Raw genomic sequence first — 21,151 nt, forward strand, 5'->3', positions numbered from 1 at the left:
AGGGTGAGCAGCAGGGTTTGAGCAAGACAGCAGTGGTGAGAGCATGCAGAAAAAGCACGCAGGAATGAGTAGTGCAAACCTCCAGATTAAATAGAGCAGTCTGAGAATGAAAACAGTGTGTGATTGGATGAGTGGATCATGTGGATGTGAACGTGGTGCTGAGGCGGCCCAATAGATGAGTTTCCCTGATAGAAATTGCTCTGCTCATGTCTGTGAGAGGCATGATACATTTATATTATATTAAAGTTTAACAAATTTAGGATTTATCTTTTATAAAAGTTGTGAAATGGCCAATTCATTCTTGTATTTTAGTACGATAAGTATAGTATTTTGATGCCAATATACTTTACTTTTACTTAAGTAAAATATAGAATACAGGGCTTTTACCTGTAACTTTCTACTTTAAGTTAAGTAAAATATCCTTACGCGGCACGCCTACTTCTTACACCACTGAATGGAAGTCAACCTTACACGCTTCAAGCGAATCCATAACCTCAGTCGCCACAGAACAAGAATGCGAGTGCTATGGCATGCGAGACATATCATAAATATCACAAATTAATGAAATCCATACAGGGGGTTTCAGCTGTACAATGAGAAAGGATAGGGAGTGATTGATTGATTGATTGATTGATCTATTGACAGTTTGTAGAATGGGTACAGTTCAAACGACAGTACAGGTCAATACAAAAACTGCTCTAACTAAGACTTGTTTACATCAGGGGTCCTCCAATAAGGAGTTGGGTAAATTGTGACTCCTGTTCTTCGCCCATGGATTTAACAGGGAAATAGCTAAATAAAGAGTAGGATGTGACTGTATATATACCGTACATGCATAACTATGTGTTTGGCACACATGCCCAAGATAGAGCCGTGGGGCGCCGCGTCGGTGACAGTTGTGACCATGACGCAGACCCTGGGACTCTGAACCATGCCTCAGCTCACCGGACGGGTCACAGCTCCAGTATAGTGTCCATGACCCTGTGACCTTGAGATATGTCTAGTAAGGCTGTGAGTGAGACGCAGGCAGGAGAGTGATTTACATCGACATCTGTTGATAATGTGTTGCTTCAGCTGAGATTTCCATCTGAGTTCCCCCCCCTGAGTTCAGAAAAATCCATATTATTGTGCTACTGTATATCACGCCATTGCCTCGAAATAAAACAACTGGAATACTTTCCACAACTTCTATAGATAATTTGTTCTGCACATTTTCTTCAGCTCTCTATGAGCTACATTAACAAGGCCATTGGTACAATTAGGCCAGGACTTATTAATGGGTCCACTAACTATTAGACTGGCTATATGTTATGGGACACAGACTCTTTAGCAGTCTTATCGGTGTACCACCTTACTAAAATAGGACCACCACCACGCAGTGGAGTAATGTGTTTTTTTTATTATCTCACACCCACTGACATCACAGAGAGGTCCCTCCCTGTCAGTGCCCGTGATAGGGGGGTGACAACGTAGCTATGGGAATGGGAGGTGGGGGGAGGGGGGGTGCCCCAGCAGACCCCCTCTTACAGAGGTGATTGACTCAGCCGAGTTAACAGCCATCAGTCACCCTCCCAAAATAGTCAAAGTCTCAGTGGGGCAGCGGGTCTGATAAAAATCAGCTGCCACCATCAGTGGGGCCAGAGCACTAGAGACACAGACGTGACGGGGACAGAGAAGGACTGACAGAGACTGAGAGACACACAGAGTGGAACAGCTTCAGAGCTGAGAGACTAAACCACACCACAGGAAACAATACAGGATCTTTATCCAACAACTCGTATAGAACCAATCGAGTTCATGCGAGGATTCCAGCGGATAGGACTTTTGTGATTGTGAGTATATGATATATTAATTAACCACTTAAGCCCTATAATTAGTATAGTAGTATAGTAATAGTTGAGCCAAACTCACGTGTCACATTGCGAAGCGTTGTGATCTTGTAAATCTCCTATTTCTTTTTTAAAATGTTAACGTTTTGGTTTTTTTAGACGGTTGAATGGGACACGAGGGTTTATGTGTTTAAACTGTTAATTAATTTTTAACATTGCATTATTGTTCTTGCCAGCAGTTGATCATTTAAAAAAAACACAGTAAATTAAATTTTATGTTATTATTCTACCCCAAAATACCAGTGTTTAAAATCGATCATTCAGACATAAAGGCCTTTAATGCCTGTGAAGTAATCGGGGCTTGGAAAAGAGGATTGAAGAGATTGTGTTGATGAAGGGGCAGGCACAGTGATCTTTTTATTCAGAGTTAATGAGCGCATGAACACATATCCAAAGTCCCTAAACTAAACTCCAAGTGTCTTCTTAAGAGAACTATAGAAGTTAGAACTATATCCGTTCTGGCCGGCATCTCCTCCTTGGTGGTGACTGTTATTTCTCAGCCCCTAATCCCTGGATATGCCTGGAATGGGAGGTCAGAGATCAGAATCAACACACCATCACTGGCAGTGTTTATTCTGACACCATCAGAACGGCGTCAAATGCACTCTCAAGTGTGAAAGGCAAAGATACAGTCAGTGCATCTTGTTGATGCAATGAAAGAAATCTCTGGGGAAGAAATCAAAATGACTGTGTGGGATTAACTTGTGGCAATGCATTGATCTTTGACTTTGTGTCATTCACCGGCGGGCTGTTTGGGGGGTCTTTAACTCTTTTGGTTTGGTGTGGTTTCGTTGCAGTCTGTGAATGTTGCCACAATCGAAAGCAGCTGAGGTGTTGCGTTGGTGGAGAACAAATACCAACTGCATTTCACAGACATTTGGACAGCTGGCCCAAAAGCCTTCACATTGCTGTTCCTTTAATAGCACTCCTCCATTCCTCTGAATGGAAGATTGGGAGAGAGACTACTGGTCTAGCTGGGGGTTGGGGTTGTGAGAGAGGGGGTGGGGGGGGGGGGTGGGTACCAAGCCATAAGAAACATCATCAGAAATAACTGTCCGCCTTGCAAAAGCTGCTGAAGGTGTGATTGATTACTGTGTGTGTGTGTGTGTGTGTGTGTGTGTGTGTGTGTGTGTGTGTGTGTGTGTGCGCCGCGCGCGCATCTAACAGGTTCTAACACAAGACATCTGTTTTGCCCAATCACACAGCGAGCTGCGTCCACATGGAATGGCCATTAAGGACCATTCCATTGTTGTCATCGCTGGCCACATAGTTATGACACTCAACCTTTTCATATCAAGGTCCATCATTTATTCGGCATTTGAGCCACGGACCACCATTTGATGACATTTAGACTCTCAGACCCAAAACGTAGAATATGTTGTTATCGTTGGATAAGATTGTGTCCACAATTCCATGCTGTATTGAGGTACCATAGGAGAGACAACAGGCAGAATCTATATAACAATTCTTCTACATTCCCACAATTGTGTAGACTTCTTGTAAATTAAGTAATGCAGTCTAATGGACCCATCAATTTGTTTTCATTTTACTCTCAAGAGTTAAAGATCTATACAGGTCCATTTGGTTACCAAATATCCATCGTTTATCTGGGGACCACCTGGAACCCCTCAAGGACCACTGCTTGAAAACCACAGTGTATACTAGTATACACTAGTATACACTAGTATACAGTATACCCTTACGTATGTAAACAAGAAGAAAGAAAGAGATGGGACAGACTATGCCAGACTATGCCTGCTGCTAATGGCTAAAACACAACATTAGACTGCCGTGACTAATTCCACTGTCAACGAAAAATAGGAAATGTTTTGACATTTTCTATAACAGGTTAATGTGGTTAAATGAGGTTGACCTCTTGGTCTTGTGGATCGGAACTTCAACAGGACTTGCACAGCTCGCTGTTGCCTCATTCAGTCTGCTCACCCAGCTATGAAAATGCTTTAAGTCCAGGCTCGTGAGAGGCGCCAGCACGCTGGTCCATCCTTTTGTTCCGTAAGGGCTTACTGTGTGAAAAGGGAGGTATGTACGAATCTGGCCATTAGTTACAGCTGGTTGGCATATATGCCAGATACGCCTGACCCCCAAGTTGATCCCTCCAAGCATGGGACTATATATTTCTGCAGTTGTGATCTGTAAATTAATTTGATAATTTCTTCCTACATACTGTATGCGTCAGATGGTGTGTGTGTATTTTTGGTTTTTGGTCACCAAAGGTTTCTATCTCAATTTCCATCTAAACAACAACTTTAAGAATAATGAGAATGAGAATAATAATAAATAAATATAAACCCAAAATTATAAATAAATACAAATTATATTGTTACATTTACAATTTGCCTACGTAGATTTCAGCTGTGAAGTAAAAAGAAAAACACAAAAGATTGCTTTTGTGGAATGCGGTCGTTTTGACCATTTTCCACTAGTGGCATTCCTTTGGTCAGGTGTTGACCGTTTGATGGCAGTGAGCTAATGCAAAACAATGTGCAAACAATCAGTGTCACTCCAGCTGAGCTAGCAGTTGCTGTTGTGTGTGTGTGTGGATTTTTTCCAGGGCGTCATGGTCAGCCCATGGGCACACTGTTTGTTGAGGATCTCAGGCAACTGGCACGCTGTGTGGGGTCATTTGTTTTGTCAGCCACTGCAGACACTTGGCCTGTGATTTTGTTTATTTTGCAATGCTGGATTCGGGGGAACGCTATAGGATCAGCAATTAATCAGCATTGATATCGTTTCTGTCGCCATCTCCATATTTCAACCCCGTAATTTAACCTTCATGCTCACAAGGATGCAACGCATTGTTCACTTGTAGATCTGCTCATTTTGAAAAAACTATTTCAAGAGAAAGCGGTTAAGTCTGTAGGTTTGATATATTTAAAGGTATACTCAGTGATTTCACTTAATTCAAATATCACTTATTTTTTTGGTTTTGTTGTGATAATCCTCCCTATTATAGAGTGTGCTGACCATATAAGGAGTTCCTCCCTGTCCCCAGTTAACCCCTGGCGTGAAAAAACGTTAGATTTCGTTTTTTGGCTAGGTGGCCCAGCCTTCATCCAATCAGGATTGAGAGGGGCCTTCCGCCAATCATGATGGAGTGGGGGCGGGCCTTCGTGTGCGTGCTGTTGGCCTGTTGCGTCTCCCCCCCCCCCCCCACTGTAATGTGTGCATGTGCACATCTTGTTACCGGGGCGGACCGGGGTTTTTTCCAAATCACTGAATGCTCCTTTAACATGGGCTTGTGACTCAATAACACAGGTTATTTTTTCCATTTTCTGAAAAGTAACAGTTTTGGATGGTTTCCACCGGACAGCGACAATATGATTCTGTAATGTATCCCGAGTGTGTTAACAGGATTCTATCCTTATAGGCCTACATTGTAGAGTGCATGGTTAACCTATTCTGGGCGGGAACCCCTTTTGGTGTTTCAAGCATCATGTTATACTTTAGCTATTTTTTGAAAAACTGCGAAAATGCGGCACAAATCTTTGAATATACCGGTATACTGTATTCTATCAGAGTGAACGTTTTTAACTCAAATCTTTGCTTCCGAGGGGTTCCTGGAACAACATATATTTTCAGATGGGGGTCGGTGGCCAATTACATATCATTGTTGGGGTCCTTGACATGAAATATATCAAATATCTACACACTGAATCAAGCAACTTAATATCTGCCTGGGGTGTTTGCAAAAGCCCAAGTAGACGTTAAAACTTAAAACGACCCCAAACATGTTTGAAAGTGACTCTGTGTTTTGTCCACCCTGGCTAGATTAGTTTTGCTGGAGATAACAGGGTTTCCACAAGCGACCGTCAGCAAACAATAGCAAACAGATAAGAGACATAGCGACACCACTATATATATACACACTTTAGCATATGGCTGATGCCAGCTGTATATTCTAGTTACACCCCACGGCCCACGTACTCCACATACCACAGACAACAAGAATACCACAGACATTGTGAATGTGGGTCAAAAATGCAATGCAATGACTTTCTCATTGCTTCTGGCCGGAAAAGATAAAACCAAAGATATATTATTAGTATAAGATTATTTATGTATAATAATGCCAATGCACTGGCACTATCACTTGTATACACGTACATGTTTAATCTGCTGCCAGTTGACATTACTTGCACAAGAGACTGATACTTTTTTTAGCATGCACCGAGCATATATATTTCATATTGTTGTCCTTTTATCTTTTCCATCGTTCCTTTATATTTAGTAACTCTAAAAAATAAACCCACTTTACACCTGTTTTTACTTTATCAAATCCTATATACTGGCATTAATCAAACGCATTTCTGTGTGCTCTCCATTGCAGAGGACAGAAAGTCTCCACGGTTGACGTGCGGCGACAACGTCTTGAGACAAGGGCGAGACAGGAGCTCCGTGTCCCCCTCTGTGAGAGACCGATCAGCACTCTACCTGTCACGACTGGCAGCGACACACTCTGCAGGAGGCTCACCGCATCCCGTGAGTTCCTGGCATGCCTCCCATTCACACACACACACACACACACACACACACACACACTTACTTGCTTATGGCAGTCCATCGATGTCGATGATGACGTTGCTCCAAATAAAGTTAATGGGATAATTATTGTTGTGTCTGTCGTCTGTGCATAGCCTGATGGCTGCTCAGACCAATGCGTGATCCGCATATTTTGTCACAGGAGGGGCAGGGGAAGGCAGCAGCGGTGGTCGGTGGACCCCTAGCAAACACACACACACACACACACACACACACACACACACAGAGCTTTTATATGTTCATAATGTCCCTGTAAACGCTGTAACCTATAAGCCACATTTTGTTTATTTTGTTCATTATAGGAATCTATTGGCACTCCAGGAACAAGAACAAAAGTCAGTAAGGTAAGCCTACTGTGCATCATTTTTTACTTATCATTGCAGATTTGTGTGTGTGTGTGTGTGCAGTGCACGTGTTGTGTGTGCAGTGCACGTGTTTTTTCTAAGCACTTAGACAGTTACAGTATTCAATCAGCACTATAGACAGTTATTATTTCAAAATAGGCTTTGTGACAGCTCCACATTTAGATTTAACAGACTTATTTCCCAGACTTATCTCCAATCGGAATGCGAGACTATGCTACCAATAAGTATTGTAATATACATTTGTACATATGGACAAACTCTGAAGATGCCCATGTAACATTATTTACATTTACAGGCGATTTCACTATGAGAAGTATTTAACAACCGCTCATAATCTTTGGAAATAATTGACAGTAGTCAAATTAATTTGGCAAAGAATGTTATGTCGTGACCATTCTGTATTGGTGTTTAAATCATTATTATAACCAATAGTCACTAATAGGTATTTATGATCTTTGCGGACTTTGTGGTTGTTTAAAATTTGTTAATACTAAAATGGTCATTGAGATACTTCCAGAACCTAATTGGGCAGCCACATCTGAGCTCGGTTATGAAGAGTCAATTTGGACAATTTAAATGTTCATTCATTCATTTGCTTTCGTTAATAGATATTTAAAGCAGATATTCACTACAATGTCACGCAACAATCATTCTTTATCTATTTGCGATTTATAGATACAAGTAAAAACAATTCTTTGACCGCCTAAATCAATGGTTCTCAACCTGAAGAGTAATTTATGACCGTGGTAAACACAAACACACAAAGCTGGGCATAGGAGGGACTAGCGCCCCTCAAAAAAGAAGAAAGTCCATTACTGTGTCAAAAGTAATCATTCAAATTGTCAAATGTAATATAAGAACGACACAAAATTGTGAAAATAGATGATCTACAAGCTCACAACACCTCACTTTGTGAGCCATAGTGAGCTTGAGGCAAAATTGTGAAAATAGCCGATCTACAGACTTGCAACGCCTCACTTTGTGAGTCATTGTGAGCTTGTAGATCTGCCATTGCCACAATATTTATCTGTGGAACCTAGTCAAACAAAATGTTATGCCTCAGTTCAAAGAGAGGGTCGCCAGTTCGAACATGATTATTTTGGAGGGGCCACGGCCTGAAAAGGTTGAGAACCACTGACCTAAATCAAGATATTTTTGCAACGCTAACATACTAACGGTTATGAAGTGTTTCACTAACCCTGGCATAGTAGAAGATGGTTTGCTGTGATCAACACCGAGCGAGCACAGACAAAGGTAAAGAATGACTTATTGCTACGATGCATGGCTATTGGCTAGAAAACATTTTCATTGACCTGAACTAATACAATTTCTAATGACTAAATACTGACAATAACATAAGCTCCTTCCATCTCTTTCTTTTTCATTTCAAGATGGCCGACCCTACCAGACATATCACCGTTACACATGCATCTCATGAAGAGGATGACCTGCCTCCTCCTCCACCTCCCCCAGTACCACCCAGGCCCCTCAATTACGAAGGGCCCCCGTCACTAACAAGCCTCCCTGCGCCCCCGCCCAAAGAATGCTTCTCCACATTCTACCAGCAAAGACAGAAGAACGAGTTGAAGAGGCTGTTTAAACACATTCACCCGGACGTGCGGGACAACCTCAGTGACGTCGTGGACGAGGAGATCGTCGAGGCGATGCAGGCAGAGATCTCCCAGGGAGGAGCAGATGCAAACTATCTGGCAGAAGTTCAGTCGATGAGGTGGATCTTTGAGAACTGGTCTCTGGACAACATCGGGAATCCACATGCAACCAAGAGGCTTCTGGACGAGGAGCTCTTAAAAGGCGGAGACGTCAGAGGCACCTCCAACATGTTTGAGCATCTCGACGGTGCCCAACAACGTGCGTTTGCAGAAAGGCAGACCTCCGTCAGAGGGGACGTCAGAACATCAACCTGGTTGTTTGAAACCCAACCTCTAGATGCCCTGAGTAAGCCATCGGCAGAGGAAGGTGAAATAGTTGAAGCCGTGCTGAAAGAACCCATCCAGGCAGGCGATGTGAGCGGGGCTCGGCTCCTCTTCGAGTCCAGACCACTCGGCGATTTAGGGCGCTGCGACTCCATCGAAGACCACCACTTCCTGAAACTTAAGTCGGAGCTTCAGGAGCAGAAGGGAGACGTTCAGAAGACTGTGAAACTCTTCCAGACCGAGCCGTGCTGCGCTATCCGGGACGACAGTGGCAACGTCCACGAGATCAAGTCCATCTGCAGGGAGGAGATCAAGAGCAGCAACACCAGCACTGCACGCTGGCTCTTCGAAACCCAACCTTTGGACGTCATCAATAAGAGCACCGACGGAGTGAAGATCATCCGGGGCATATCAATGGAGGAAGGCCAGCATGGAGGAGTGGACAGAAAGAAGTGGATGTTTGAAACCCAGCCGTTCAGCACGATACAAGAGGGGCTGGAGGTGCACAGGTTTGAAGGAACCGTGGCCGACTGCACACAGGAGGCTGACGTGGAGAACAAAAGGAAGCTCTTTGAGACACAGCCCATGGCAACTCTGAAGGGAGACTCCACAGAGGAGGCTCTGGAACACAAAGACATACTTGGAGGGGATGTCAAGACCTCCATGTGGCTGTTCGAAACTCAGCCCATGGACGCTCTGAGTGAAAGCTGTGAAGTGGGACACTTGAAGAAAATCTCCCTTTCAGCAGATGAACGAGGAGAAGTGAAAGGCAAAAAGCAAATGTTTGAGAATAACTGCAATATTACTAAGAGTGCCTCAGTCAGAGAGCACGATATTGAAAGGGGTGATGTAAAGTCATTCAAAAATCTTTTTGAAACAATTCCTCTGGGCAACATCGCCCATTCTGGTGATGTGAGGATTGAGAGGAAGGAAAGCGATATCACAGCAGGGAATGTGAAAGATAATAAAGCATTGTTCGAGACGACTCCCTTGTACGCCATCAAGGACTGCTCAGGAAACCTCCATGAGATCACGACGGTCAGCCGAGAGGAGTCCATCAAAGGGAACGTCCAGAACTACAAGTGGATGTTTGAGACCAAGCCCCTGGACCACTTTGCGGAAGGAAACGGAAACGTGGAGTTGATCAAAGGCATAACCAGGGAGGAGGATACGGAGGGAGACGTCAAGACGGCAAAGTGGCTTTTCGAGACCCAGACGATAGACGGCATCCATTCCAAGTTCAACCAGACAGAGCAGTGTTCCTCCGCACAACAGGAGACTGTGCACAAAGGCGACGTCAAGACCTGCAAGTGGCTGTTTGAGACACAGCCAATGGATATTTTGTATGACAAGGCTGACAAAGTAAACGACAAAGAGGCCATTGAAAACACTAACGTGAAGTCCTTCACTTGGCTTTTCGAGTCACAACCTTTGGACAGCATTAAAGATAACAGCGAGGAGCAGAGTTTGAAGTTGTGCGACACCATCCAGGATGCTGTTAAATCCGAAGTGGGTGTCAAAACAGTGAAACACCTTTTTGAAACAGAAACGTTGGATAAAATCAGAAAGGAGACAGTGAGATATCTCAGCCAGGTAGACGTTCAGTCAGGAGATGTGTCACGTGTCAAAGAGCTCTTTGAATCCCAGTCACTCGACGAAATAGGTGCAGAGATAGCGATGTCCTCCGATGAACAGAACAAAGAGGACGCCATTGAGAAAGGTTCCGTTCATAAATGCACCTGGCTGTTTGAGAACCGACCGATCGGCACAATCAACGACAAGGAACATAACGGCACAGACGTGCTCCAGGTCAACGACGTGGAGGCTGGAGATGTGCGCAACAAGAAGTTCATCTTCGAGACCTTCTCGCTGGACAAGATCCACGACCAGCCTCTTGAGCTGGAGTCACTCTGCGTGGAAAGGCACGTGAGCAACGTCGACGTGAAGTCCAGCACCATGATGTTTGAATCCCAGCCGCTGTATGCGATCAGAGACAAAGAGGGGCAGTTTCATGAAGTCACTACGGTGAAGAAGGAGGAGGTCATGAGTGGTGACGTGAGAGGAGCCAGGTGGATGTTTGAGACGAAGCCACTCGACGCCATCAAGGCAGAGAGTGAGGTTTATGTGATCCGAGCGGTCACCCAAGAGGACGTCAACAAGGGGGATGTGAAGTCGGCCAGATGGAAGTTTGAAACGCAGCCACTGGACTCCTTCGTGAGCCGAGATAATCCTTCCATCAGGGTCGTGGAGGACTTGGGAAGCAGCAACGTGCAGCTTAATAAAACGCTGTTTGAATCCGAGAAGTCGACCCACCAACAGTACGCGAGAATGGTCAGCGTCACCGATGTCCAGCAGGGCGACGTCAGGACCTCCACGTGGCTCTTTGAGAATCAACCAATCGACAGCCTCAAAGGCGAAACTCAGGAGCAGGAAGCCCTCACGACTGTCCACAGGGAGGACAACCAGAAGGGAGACGTAAAGCGCTGCACGTGGCTGTTTGAATCCCAGCCACTGGACAAGATCAAGGAAGCCGATGCCACCTTATCACAGGGTGCTGCGAAAGACATACCAAAGTCTGACGTGAAGAGCACTACCTGGCTGTTTGAAACCACTCCCCTGGACAAGATTACAGTCACCAGCGTCGCAGACTCCCTTTCCCATTTGTATCAACTGGAATTTATTCACTCAAGTGGCATTGTGATCGAAGCAAATGAGATTGGCAGCGTCAACATGGTGAAATATCAGCTAACCAGCACAGATGGAGTACAGATTCAAAAGGAGGAGATTATTGAGGGAAACATCAGGAACATCATGTTACAGTTATTATGCAAGCCTACCTTGATGCCCCAGATTACTCTCCTTCGAGAAATTGAAAAGGGTCAAGTAAACAAAACAATAGTAGAACTCCCGAGCAATCAGTCTGCATCAGCTCTGAATCTGGAACGCGATCAGCGGATACAAAACATTGCCCAGACCATCGATAACCTTCTTGTTCAAAAAAATATGTCTTGGAAAAAAGGAATTATAATGCAGGAGTCTGCACAGGGACAAGCGGAAATGACCGTTTACTCACTCGTCTGCCGTTGTGAATCCAAAACAGAGAGCCAAGACATTGAAAGGGGTGATGTGAAGTCTACCATCGGCAACCTCTTAGCTACTGCCAAGAACCAGCAGGCCACGTCCTCCTGCAGAGTGGATGACAACGAGAAGGGGAACGTGAACTTGTATAAAAGCTGCATTGAGAAAGGCGATCTGCAATACCTTAAGAGGCTCCAGACGGAGACGTCAGAAGACGATGAGCTGGTGGCGACTAAGGAGGACCAGCTCGAAATTGTGCAAGGGGACGTGAAAGAAGCAAAGAGAAGTCTCTATCTGCAAAAAGGAGTGGAGCGAACCATTTCTGATGTTCTGCCAGGAGACGTAAAGAACACTAAGAAAGTATTTTCGTCGTTCGAGTGCTCCCTCAGTGTTGAGAGTTGTATACCAAAGGAAGAAATCATCCCCGGGGACATCTCATCAGCCAGGAAACAACTAGCAGTAAAGTCTCCAGTCATGATGGAAAAGGAGGAGGTCGTGTCCGGTGACATCAAAGCCACCATGCAGTCATTGGAGCGCGCCAAGCAACAGAGCATGCACGTTGAGCGTGATGTCATCAAACCCGGAACCATCTACGACATGGACCTGGCCGTGCAGGGTCCGGAAACCGAGGGGAACCAACTGCAGAAAGAAGAAATCATATGTGGAGACGTGAAGGCGGCGAAAAGGTCCCTCGAAATGGCGAAGAATCAAAGTATGCAAGTGGAACGTGACACCATCGGAACCATCTACGACATGGACCTGGCCGTGCAGGGTCCCGAAACGGAGGGGAACCAGTTGCAGAAAGAAGAAATCATATGTGGAGACGTGAAGGCGGCGAAGAGGTCCCTCGAAATGGCAAAGAATCAAAGTATGCAAGTGGAACGTGACATCATTGTCCCTGGAAAGATATATAACCTGAATGTCTCGACGACACAAGAGCAAAGCTCCACAACGGTGACACACTCCATGTCGTCCTCCTCTTCCAGATGCCAGCGGATAACGACTACTTTTGAAAAGGTCAGTAACACAGAGAAAGAGCATGAATGCCATGGTGCACTTCAGGCTTGTCAAAAGGGTTCCATGTCACAGAGTGCAGTTATAGTCACTAATTTTGCACAACACTCACTGCCACCAATGGTAAACTCCAAGAGTGAGGATCAGAGCGCAGAGGAAGAGGCAGAGGTGGTCAAAGGAGATGTCAAGGCAGCCATTAGGTCTCTGCAGAGTGCTGCAGGAGAGCAGAAGATGCTAGACAAAGAGGATGTTGTGAGAGGTAACATGCAGATGGCCCTGCAGTCTCTTGAGAAGTCTAGTGTAAATGTATCCAAGGGAGACTTTAAATCTGCAATGTTGTACAGGAATTCAGGCAAAGCTTGTTCAGGGAGCAAGACAGTGCACAAGCAGTGTGTTGTGGTATCTATGCCTCCGTCTGACACTGAATTGTCTCCTTTGGTTTCAGTAACCTATGGAGCACCAGCGCCATCCATCACAACAGAGACTCCGACCCCCTCCAGCCCTGTAGCAATATCGCATGGAAACTCTAAAACTGTTGTGCCACCTCCGCTCCCTCCGAAATCAAGTGAGAAACCACAGGAGCAGAAGCCAGCTCTACTGCCCAAGCCACAGCAGCCAACAGTTCTACGCAATACGTTTCCACCCCCAGCTTCCAAAGTCCCATGCCCCACCAAAGATGGCGAGGAAATGTCCATAATTCAGAGCCCAAGGAATTTAGTAAACAAAGAAAAATCAAGTGACATTGAAGCTAATGACTTACATGATAATGCAGTTCAGAAGCCAAAGAAGGATACAACAAAACCTGCAGAAAAAACAACTGATTGCCGAGCTGACAATAAATGTAATAAGTCACACTTCACTGAAATGGATAGAAATGTGATACAGAAAATCAATGCGGCTGAAGAAATACAGATGTGTATGCAGACTTATGCAGGAGATGCAGAGCATGACATGACTACAGGTTTTCATGTGGCCCTACAGAACTTTGGGAGAAAGGAACAAGGTAATACTGACAGAGCCCCTGTATTGGCCAAAAAGAGCAAAATTATAAATGATGAGATTTGCCCAGAAAAACAGATAAACAACACTGAAGCACAACCACAGAAATCAAATCCCAGCATTCACCACAAAGAACCCTGCAACAATGAATTGCAAAAAGCAGCAGCAAACATTCCAGCAAATGCTTGTCCTATAAGCCAAAATAGGCATCACGAAGAATCGCAAGAACCCGAAAATAAAGTTGTTTTAAGAAAGAAGAAGCCAAAGAAGGAGACAGACGATGAACGATATCAGAGGCTCTCAGTCTCTCGAGACGAGATCATGAAAGGAAACGTAAAAGCAGCGATGGAAATCTTTGAAAATCTAAGGAAACGAGAGGAACTCAAAGTAATCCTCTCTCAGGTGCAAGAGATGGAGGGAGAGACCAGCAACGTAGATGTCCACACCATGGCGACGTTATTCGATGATGTACCCGCCTGGATAGTCACGCCGAGTAGAAAGACAAAGCAAAGTACGGAAATTCACGAAAGGAAGTTTGAAATGGAAACACGGGACGACGATATGGAAAGCACCTCGTCTGTCGAGACGGCATTTGAAGATCTTGAAAAAGCGAGCAGGGAAATCAGAAACCTGAAGGAGCAGACGTTAGCCAAGCTCATGGACATTGAAGAGGCCATTAAAAAGGCTTTGTACTCCGTCTCCAATCTGAAATCTGAAGCCGACATCGCAGGGTTATCGGGGCTGTTCGACGAGTCGTTGAAGTCTGAGCAAAGCGCTCAGCCCGTCAACAATATCAGGAAGATCAGCATTGCGTCCAGTAAGAATAAACCGGAGCAAACTGAGTCGAATGTGAAAGCAGCCTCAGCCTCGAGTTCTTCAAAACCGCCAGAAAGCCCATCATCTACCAAAGGTCACAGAAAGCCACTGGTCAGGCAGAGCAGTGCTCCGTCGTGCCCATCGTTCATCTCCATTCACTCTGCCGCCAGAAAACACACAGACCAGCCAAAAACAAACGGAGATCTGGACCAACTGTCAGCAAACGTGGTTTCCTCAAATCACGTCCACACTCCCACTCCACCACCACAACGTAAGGTCAGCGTAATTGAGCTGAAAACAGCTGTTCCTGAACCTCCAGCTGCGGGAATCGTTGGCAAAAAGAAGACCGTCAGTGAAACGTACGAAGAGACCGATAGCTTCGGCAACTCCTTCAGTTCCTCCATGACGTCGACGTTCATCACAAAGCAATGCGAGACCAAAGCCTCGGCCATGTTCGAGGTAGTCGGCGGCCCCGCCGCGTACGAAGTAATGTCACCCCGGTTGAGGAAGAAGTCTGACCACCGTTCCTTTTTAGACAATACCCAGAATGCCAAGGAGGGAGGGACAGTTTTTGTAACATTCAACAGCCAACCAAAGACGGGAAAGCGTTGAAATAACCCAAAGAAAACCCATTGTCGTTTTAAATGACGAATTCTTGCTTTTATGTATTTATAAAAATGATGAATTCATGACTGTCACGATTGTCAATGGTGTCATGCAACTAGTTTATCTTCTCATGAAATCCCAAAACTTAAAAAAAAAAAAAAAGTGTATTATGAATTTTATACTGTAACACTATATAGTAACTTATGTCCTTTTATTAAAGTTAAGCAATATGCTTGATATGTTGTGTAAAGATCACATGAATGTAAAATTAAAGTTATCGGAAAGTTATTGATATTGTTGTTGTCTCTATATAGTGTGTTTATACAGAATGCTGCTTCACTCATTGATTTTCCTACATTCTTATTCTTTGTTTTTTAACCCAATTCATTTTCAAAAAAACGTTTGATCATTTCATCGTCTACTCATGGTTACTGTATGTGACACAGATTCCCCGCCCCCTTCCTATACAAACCCTTGGTAACTTCAACCCCCATTTTAACCATGTTAGATTAATCGAAAACAATATTTTTTTTCTGGTGACTGATACCGTCCTCCTAAGTACACGTCCTCCGTGTAAGTAATAATAAAAAAAACACGGGCCCCTCTCGTATTAGGAGGGCAGTAGGCTATGAGTCCCCAGAAAAAAGGACAGGTGTTTTCGATGAATCTATCATGGTTAAAATGGAGTTTGAACTAAGTTACAATAGGGTTTGTATAGGAAGGGGGCAGGGCAGCTAAAATGAATATCAAATATCTAAATAGTAAATACTGAATCAGGCAACTTAAAAACTGTCTGGGGTGTTCACATATAAGACTGAGTAGACGCTGAAATTACCAAAAGTTATATCCCTTTAAGACCATAGGCCGATTCTACAAATGCCTGCTATTCTAAATCAGTAGTTCTCAAACCTTTTTGTGTCAAAGACCCACATGGTATGTAGGCCTATTTGGCTGCATTGGGAATTTGGGACCCCCACCTGAAAATGTTTGGTAGATCTGCTATTTTTGAATAGCCAACATATGAAATCTAAAATGACACGTATGCTTTCCCCGTTTTGTTGGGTTAATAAAATAAAGTAATATAGTTTCACTTTTGCAACAAGAAAAGACAAAAAAGGTAATATTATAATATGTTCATGAAATAAACAGAACTAATTGACACAAAGCACAAACATGGGGTACACAGCATCAAGGAATAAGGTTGAAGTGTGCAGCATTGCCTAATTCATACTTCATAGTACCATGGTGTCCCGCTCCAAAAATAGCACAAAGCACGGTGCGTTGTGAGCTTGCAGATCGCTTATTTTGGTGCAGCCCATTGTACAATAAAGTTTAAATCAGGCTTTACTTTGTCTTCTAAATCCTGGGGGTCTTGGAAAAAAGGAATTATAATGCAGGAGTCTGCACAGGGACAAGCAGAAATGACCGTTTACTCACTCGTCTGCCGTTGTGAATCCAAAACAGAGAGCCAAGATATTGAAAGGGGTGATGTGAAGTCTACCATTGGCAACCTCTTAGCTACTGCCAAGAACCAGCAGGCCACGTCCTCCTGCAGAGTGGATGACAATGAGAAGGGGAACGTGAACTTGTATAAAAGCTGCATTGAGAAAGGCGATCTGCGATACCTTAAGAGGGTCCATGACCTGAAAATGTTTTTAAAGAAAACGTCAAAAATATATGTAATTGGCCGCCGACCCCCATATGAAAATATGTTGTTTCAGTGACCCCCCAGAACCAAATATTTGAGTTAAAAACTTTCCATCTGAAAGAATATATATTCAAAGATTTGCACGTTTTCACGATTTTTCAAAAAATGTACAAGCTTGTGCCGCGCTACAAGCTGTTAGATCTGCTATTTTTCAATAGCTAAAGTATAACATAATGCTTACAATACAAAAGGGGGTTCCTGTCCAGAATGGGTTAAGCTTGTAGCTGCAGAGGTATACAGCACAATCATCCAAAAAGTTACTCAAGCATTTACTGTACAATGCTAATAAACTACACTGTTCTGCAGGAATTGAATTGGAACTACATTTTATGAACATTATTCCCACCAAAGTACCTCTGACGACATATTAAAACATAATTAAACATTGTTTCAAAATGTCTGCTAGTGCCAAGTGCCATGTTCTTCAAATTCCAGTTTGTGAGGTCAATTCTCTTAAAATAAATACTTACTTACTTCTTCTTGCTGCGAGAGTGAAGTCTAGCCAACACCAACTCGGGATTCCTGGATCGCTGCAATATAGAGTTGGTATTTCATTTACCAATGCAAAACTAAAGGGGGCATGCTGGTAGTCAGAAAACAGCTCACAGTTGCTATTATAGGCTACATTTAGCTGCTATGTCAATAAAAACGTTGTTTGGAAAATGTAGAGCTACATTTATATAAACTGAATATATACATTGAATAGTGTTTGTAATCTCTATAGTTCCAGTTACCTGTCAAGGAAATGTGCTCTGCCTGTTTGACACCGGTCTACCCCATGGAAAAAATGGTGGCCAATAAAGTGATCCTGCACAGCAACTGTTTCTGTTGTAAACACTGTAAAAAGAAGCTCAGGTAAGATGCCAACAATTAATTTATCTTTGTGGACCAATTCAAAATTCTAAAATAAATTCCAACATTAGCATTTGGGATTTAAAAGGAGTAATCTAGGGTTAATATAGTATGGAAGTGTTGACAAATTCTTTAAATTTTCCTTTAATATTATTCTAATTTTAAGAAACTTCTGGAAATCTTCACATTTTCAAAATAAACTAAATGTTGCATTTATGCTTATTTACAGCATTCAAAACTATTCTTCCATTTATGGGGAGTTCTATTGCATCTTTCACTACCAGCAACTTTTTAAAAGAAAGGGAAATTACGATGAGGGGTTTGGGCACAAACAACATAAAGACCGCTGGCTTCAGAGTAACAAAGGCATGGACGAACCAGATGCCAAGAAGACGCCCAAAATGACCACGGGGGGCAAAACCAACATCATCTGTGACACAGCAACGCCCTCTGCTGATGCGTCTGCCGCAAAACCACCCACAAGAGAACCAACAAAGAATAGTTGTGACAATAATAAGGGAAAGCTGAAGGTCAGTTGGCCACCACAGAGAAAGGTTAAAGCTGGTCGCCCAGCTCAGCAGGTACACACACCCTTGAGGTGGAACAGCCCATTTGACATAGATAATAAAGCAGCTAAAATGTCAAGTCCCATTTCAGAGCATCATAACGACAAGAACAAATTAAAGATGATTGAGGGAGAAGTCAAGAAAGCAGAGAATGTGAAAACATTATCAAAATTCTCAATTTCAGAAAAGAATGCAGTGCAATCTAAAACACTGTGTTTTAAGTCAGCAGATAACTCAGCTCCACAGGAAAGACTGTGGGGTTCTTCGACCAATCGAGCACTTTCCAGAGAGCGTATCTCAAAAACAGAGATAGATTTTTCTTCGGCTCGCTTAAGTAAGGGTGCGACCTCTACAATGACAAAAATAGAACACAGGGGTTTGACACCGCCCAAAACGAACCCAGTGCCAAATTTGGGGACAGCTGGCTCTCCATCCAAGGTTAAGAAAACTGTCCGATTTGCTCCCGAAGTAGAGGCTGCTCAGAATGAGCAACTGTCCTCTGAGCTCAACTTGGAAGCAGAGGTTGAAGACACACATCAGCAGAATTATGATCAAAGTGAACTGCAGCAAATGGAAAATGCATCAGGCATAATATATGGCAATGCAGAGATGAAGGATGATAATTTGCCACTTGAGTTAAGTGAAGAACAGGTAGGAAATGAAGTAATCTTTAATCCCTATAAATCCAGCTGTCAGGAAAAAACTACTGACTTGAGTGAAAGACAAAGTATTTCTGAGACATCAGAGGCAGAACTTACTGGTATGGAGATTAGTCAAGAGGTCCCTCAGACTCTGCAAACAAGGTCAAAAGGACTTTTAGTGGACTCTGATGTTGTCAAGCTACACGCCGACAGAGAAAGTGACAATGCAGCTCATGATGAGAAAACTACAACTCATGATGATAAAACTACAACTCATGAGAAAACTACAACTCATGACGCGTCATCCAAAAACCATGGTAGCCCGCTTTTGGGTCCTGCTGATCAAAATGTAATGGGGAGTCAGGTAGAGGTAGAGCACGCCACGGCAGAAGACAAGAGTCTTGAAAACAATACAACTCAGGCAGAGGAGAGAGACGTAGAGACTCATGGGCAGAAGAAGGGTGTTGCGAGATCCAATTCCCTCAAGGGTTCTGTTGACAAACAGGCCGATAAGATAAATAGCAAAAAAGGATCATGGTCAAAAGGAAAGAGTCCCCTTTCCAAGCTTTTCACAACAGGTGGCAATGAAAAAACTAATAACGGTGAAATAAGAGACAACAGTAAACCGGAGAACAAACCAAGGGGCATCTTTGGAAAGCTGTTTCAGTCCTCGGCCGAGAAGAAGACTGACGAGGCAAGGTCAGCCACGCTAGAGGAAAGGAGAGACATTGACAAAGTTAAAGGGGAAATTAAATCCACAGAAGGGGTAGAAATAGCAAAGGCTGTGAACACATCTCAACCCCCTCCCTTAGAGCAGGAAACCGTGAGCAATATGCAGGACAACTCGCATTCCACCAACGCCAATGTATTGAATATTACTGCGGACGACCGCAAAGGTAGTGATGTTGCAGGTGATGATATAAATGTTGATCAACTGTCCAAAGTAGCTCAACAACAAATCCTCAGTGTGAACAATGCAGAGGACTTAAATGATCCATTTGGTGACCCAGAATGCATTTTACAGAACAATGAAGGTAGAGGTACTGACATGGCTGCGTCTACAGACACTGCTTGTATTCCTTTGGAACCAGTGGCCAAAGTATCTGAGATGTCCACCATGGAGATGATAGCCGAGAAAAGTGGCATTGAATGTTTGGGTGATACACAGGAGCTTCCTGCATTCTCTTTGTCTGCAGATGTCTCCGATTCACTTCTTGGCAGGCTTGACTCTCAGGCCATAGCTGAAAATCCAGATACACTTGGTATCACAGGTCAACTCATGATCTCTGACCCGGCACCCATAGAACAAAATGAGAACTGGACCGCAGATCCATTTGATTTTACTGGCAATACTCAGGGAACGGACTTTGACATATTTGGCTCAGATAGTCTTCTTGCTCAACCACCTGCAATGAATAATTTTGACCACGGCAGAGATTCTTCTGCCTTTCCCGACGATATCTTTGGGATTAGTGACATCTCAAACAGTGCAGATCATGTCTTTGCAGTGCCGCCAAGTCAAGCCATTTCCAGTCCATTTGGTGACTTCCTGGGTTTAGACAGTTCAGTCAGTGCTACACCAGCAGCTCAGAGTTCAGATCCTTTCACTGAGAACATGGTGACATTGGAGCATAACATGCTGTCAGTGTCTGAAGCCAGAAATACAAACGCTTTCACAGACTCTCTTCTGGAGCCCCTGGGCAGTAAAACTGAACACGTGACGGAAAGTCCTCGCACAGACAATAGCTGGATGGATGATTTGCTTGGATGATACCATGCATCAATAACAATAAAACAGCACAGTAGCCACATATAACACAGTAACATGATATGCGCTTGTGTTGCCTGAAAATGAATTATAAAAACATTACACATTAACCATGATCAGATTACACTTTGCTTTGCATTTTGTTTAGAAAACTTCACTGGATCTGTATGAAATATAAAGCTGGTGCTTAAAAATGTGTCAATAAATAATATTTGGTTCCTCTAAGCCAAGGGAATAGAATAGGGAATAAAATAATGTACTTTAGGCACAAATGCACACAAATGTTTTGAGTGAAATGACCAGTTATGCTGAGAAATACACTTACATTGAAATGTGTTATTAAAATGTGAATGTG

General features: G+C 43.6%; 1 protein-coding gene across 2 annotated transcripts; it reads left to right on the forward strand.

Moving 5' to 3' along the window:
- The first annotated feature begins 1,667 nt into the window (after nt 1-1,667).
- Nucleotides 1,668-15,283, forward strand: xirp1 (xin actin binding repeat containing 1). Of its 2 annotated transcripts, XM_080778147.1 has the most exons (5): nt 1,668-1,832; nt 6,238-6,389; nt 6,752-6,793; nt 8,206-12,843; nt 13,286-13,421. In XM_080778147.1, exons 4-5 carry the CDS (start codon nt 8,206-8,208, stop codon nt 13,286-13,288), a joined length of 4,641 nt encoding a protein of 1,546 aa, XP_080634273.1. In that variant the 5' UTR covers nt 1,668-1,832; nt 6,238-6,389; nt 6,752-6,793; the 3' UTR covers nt 13,289-13,421. The 2 variants fall into 2 exon arrangements, with proteins under 2 accessions (XP_080634273.1, XP_080634272.1); XM_080778146.1 differs by having other exon boundaries at nt 8,206-15,283.
- Nucleotides 15,284-21,151: the final 5,868 nt, after the last annotated feature.

Source organism: Protomyctophum bolini, assembly GCF_963924005.1.
Source record: "Protomyctophum bolini genome assembly, chromosome: 12".
NCBI lineage: Eukaryota > Metazoa > Chordata > Actinopteri > Myctophiformes > Myctophidae > Protomyctophum > Protomyctophum bolini.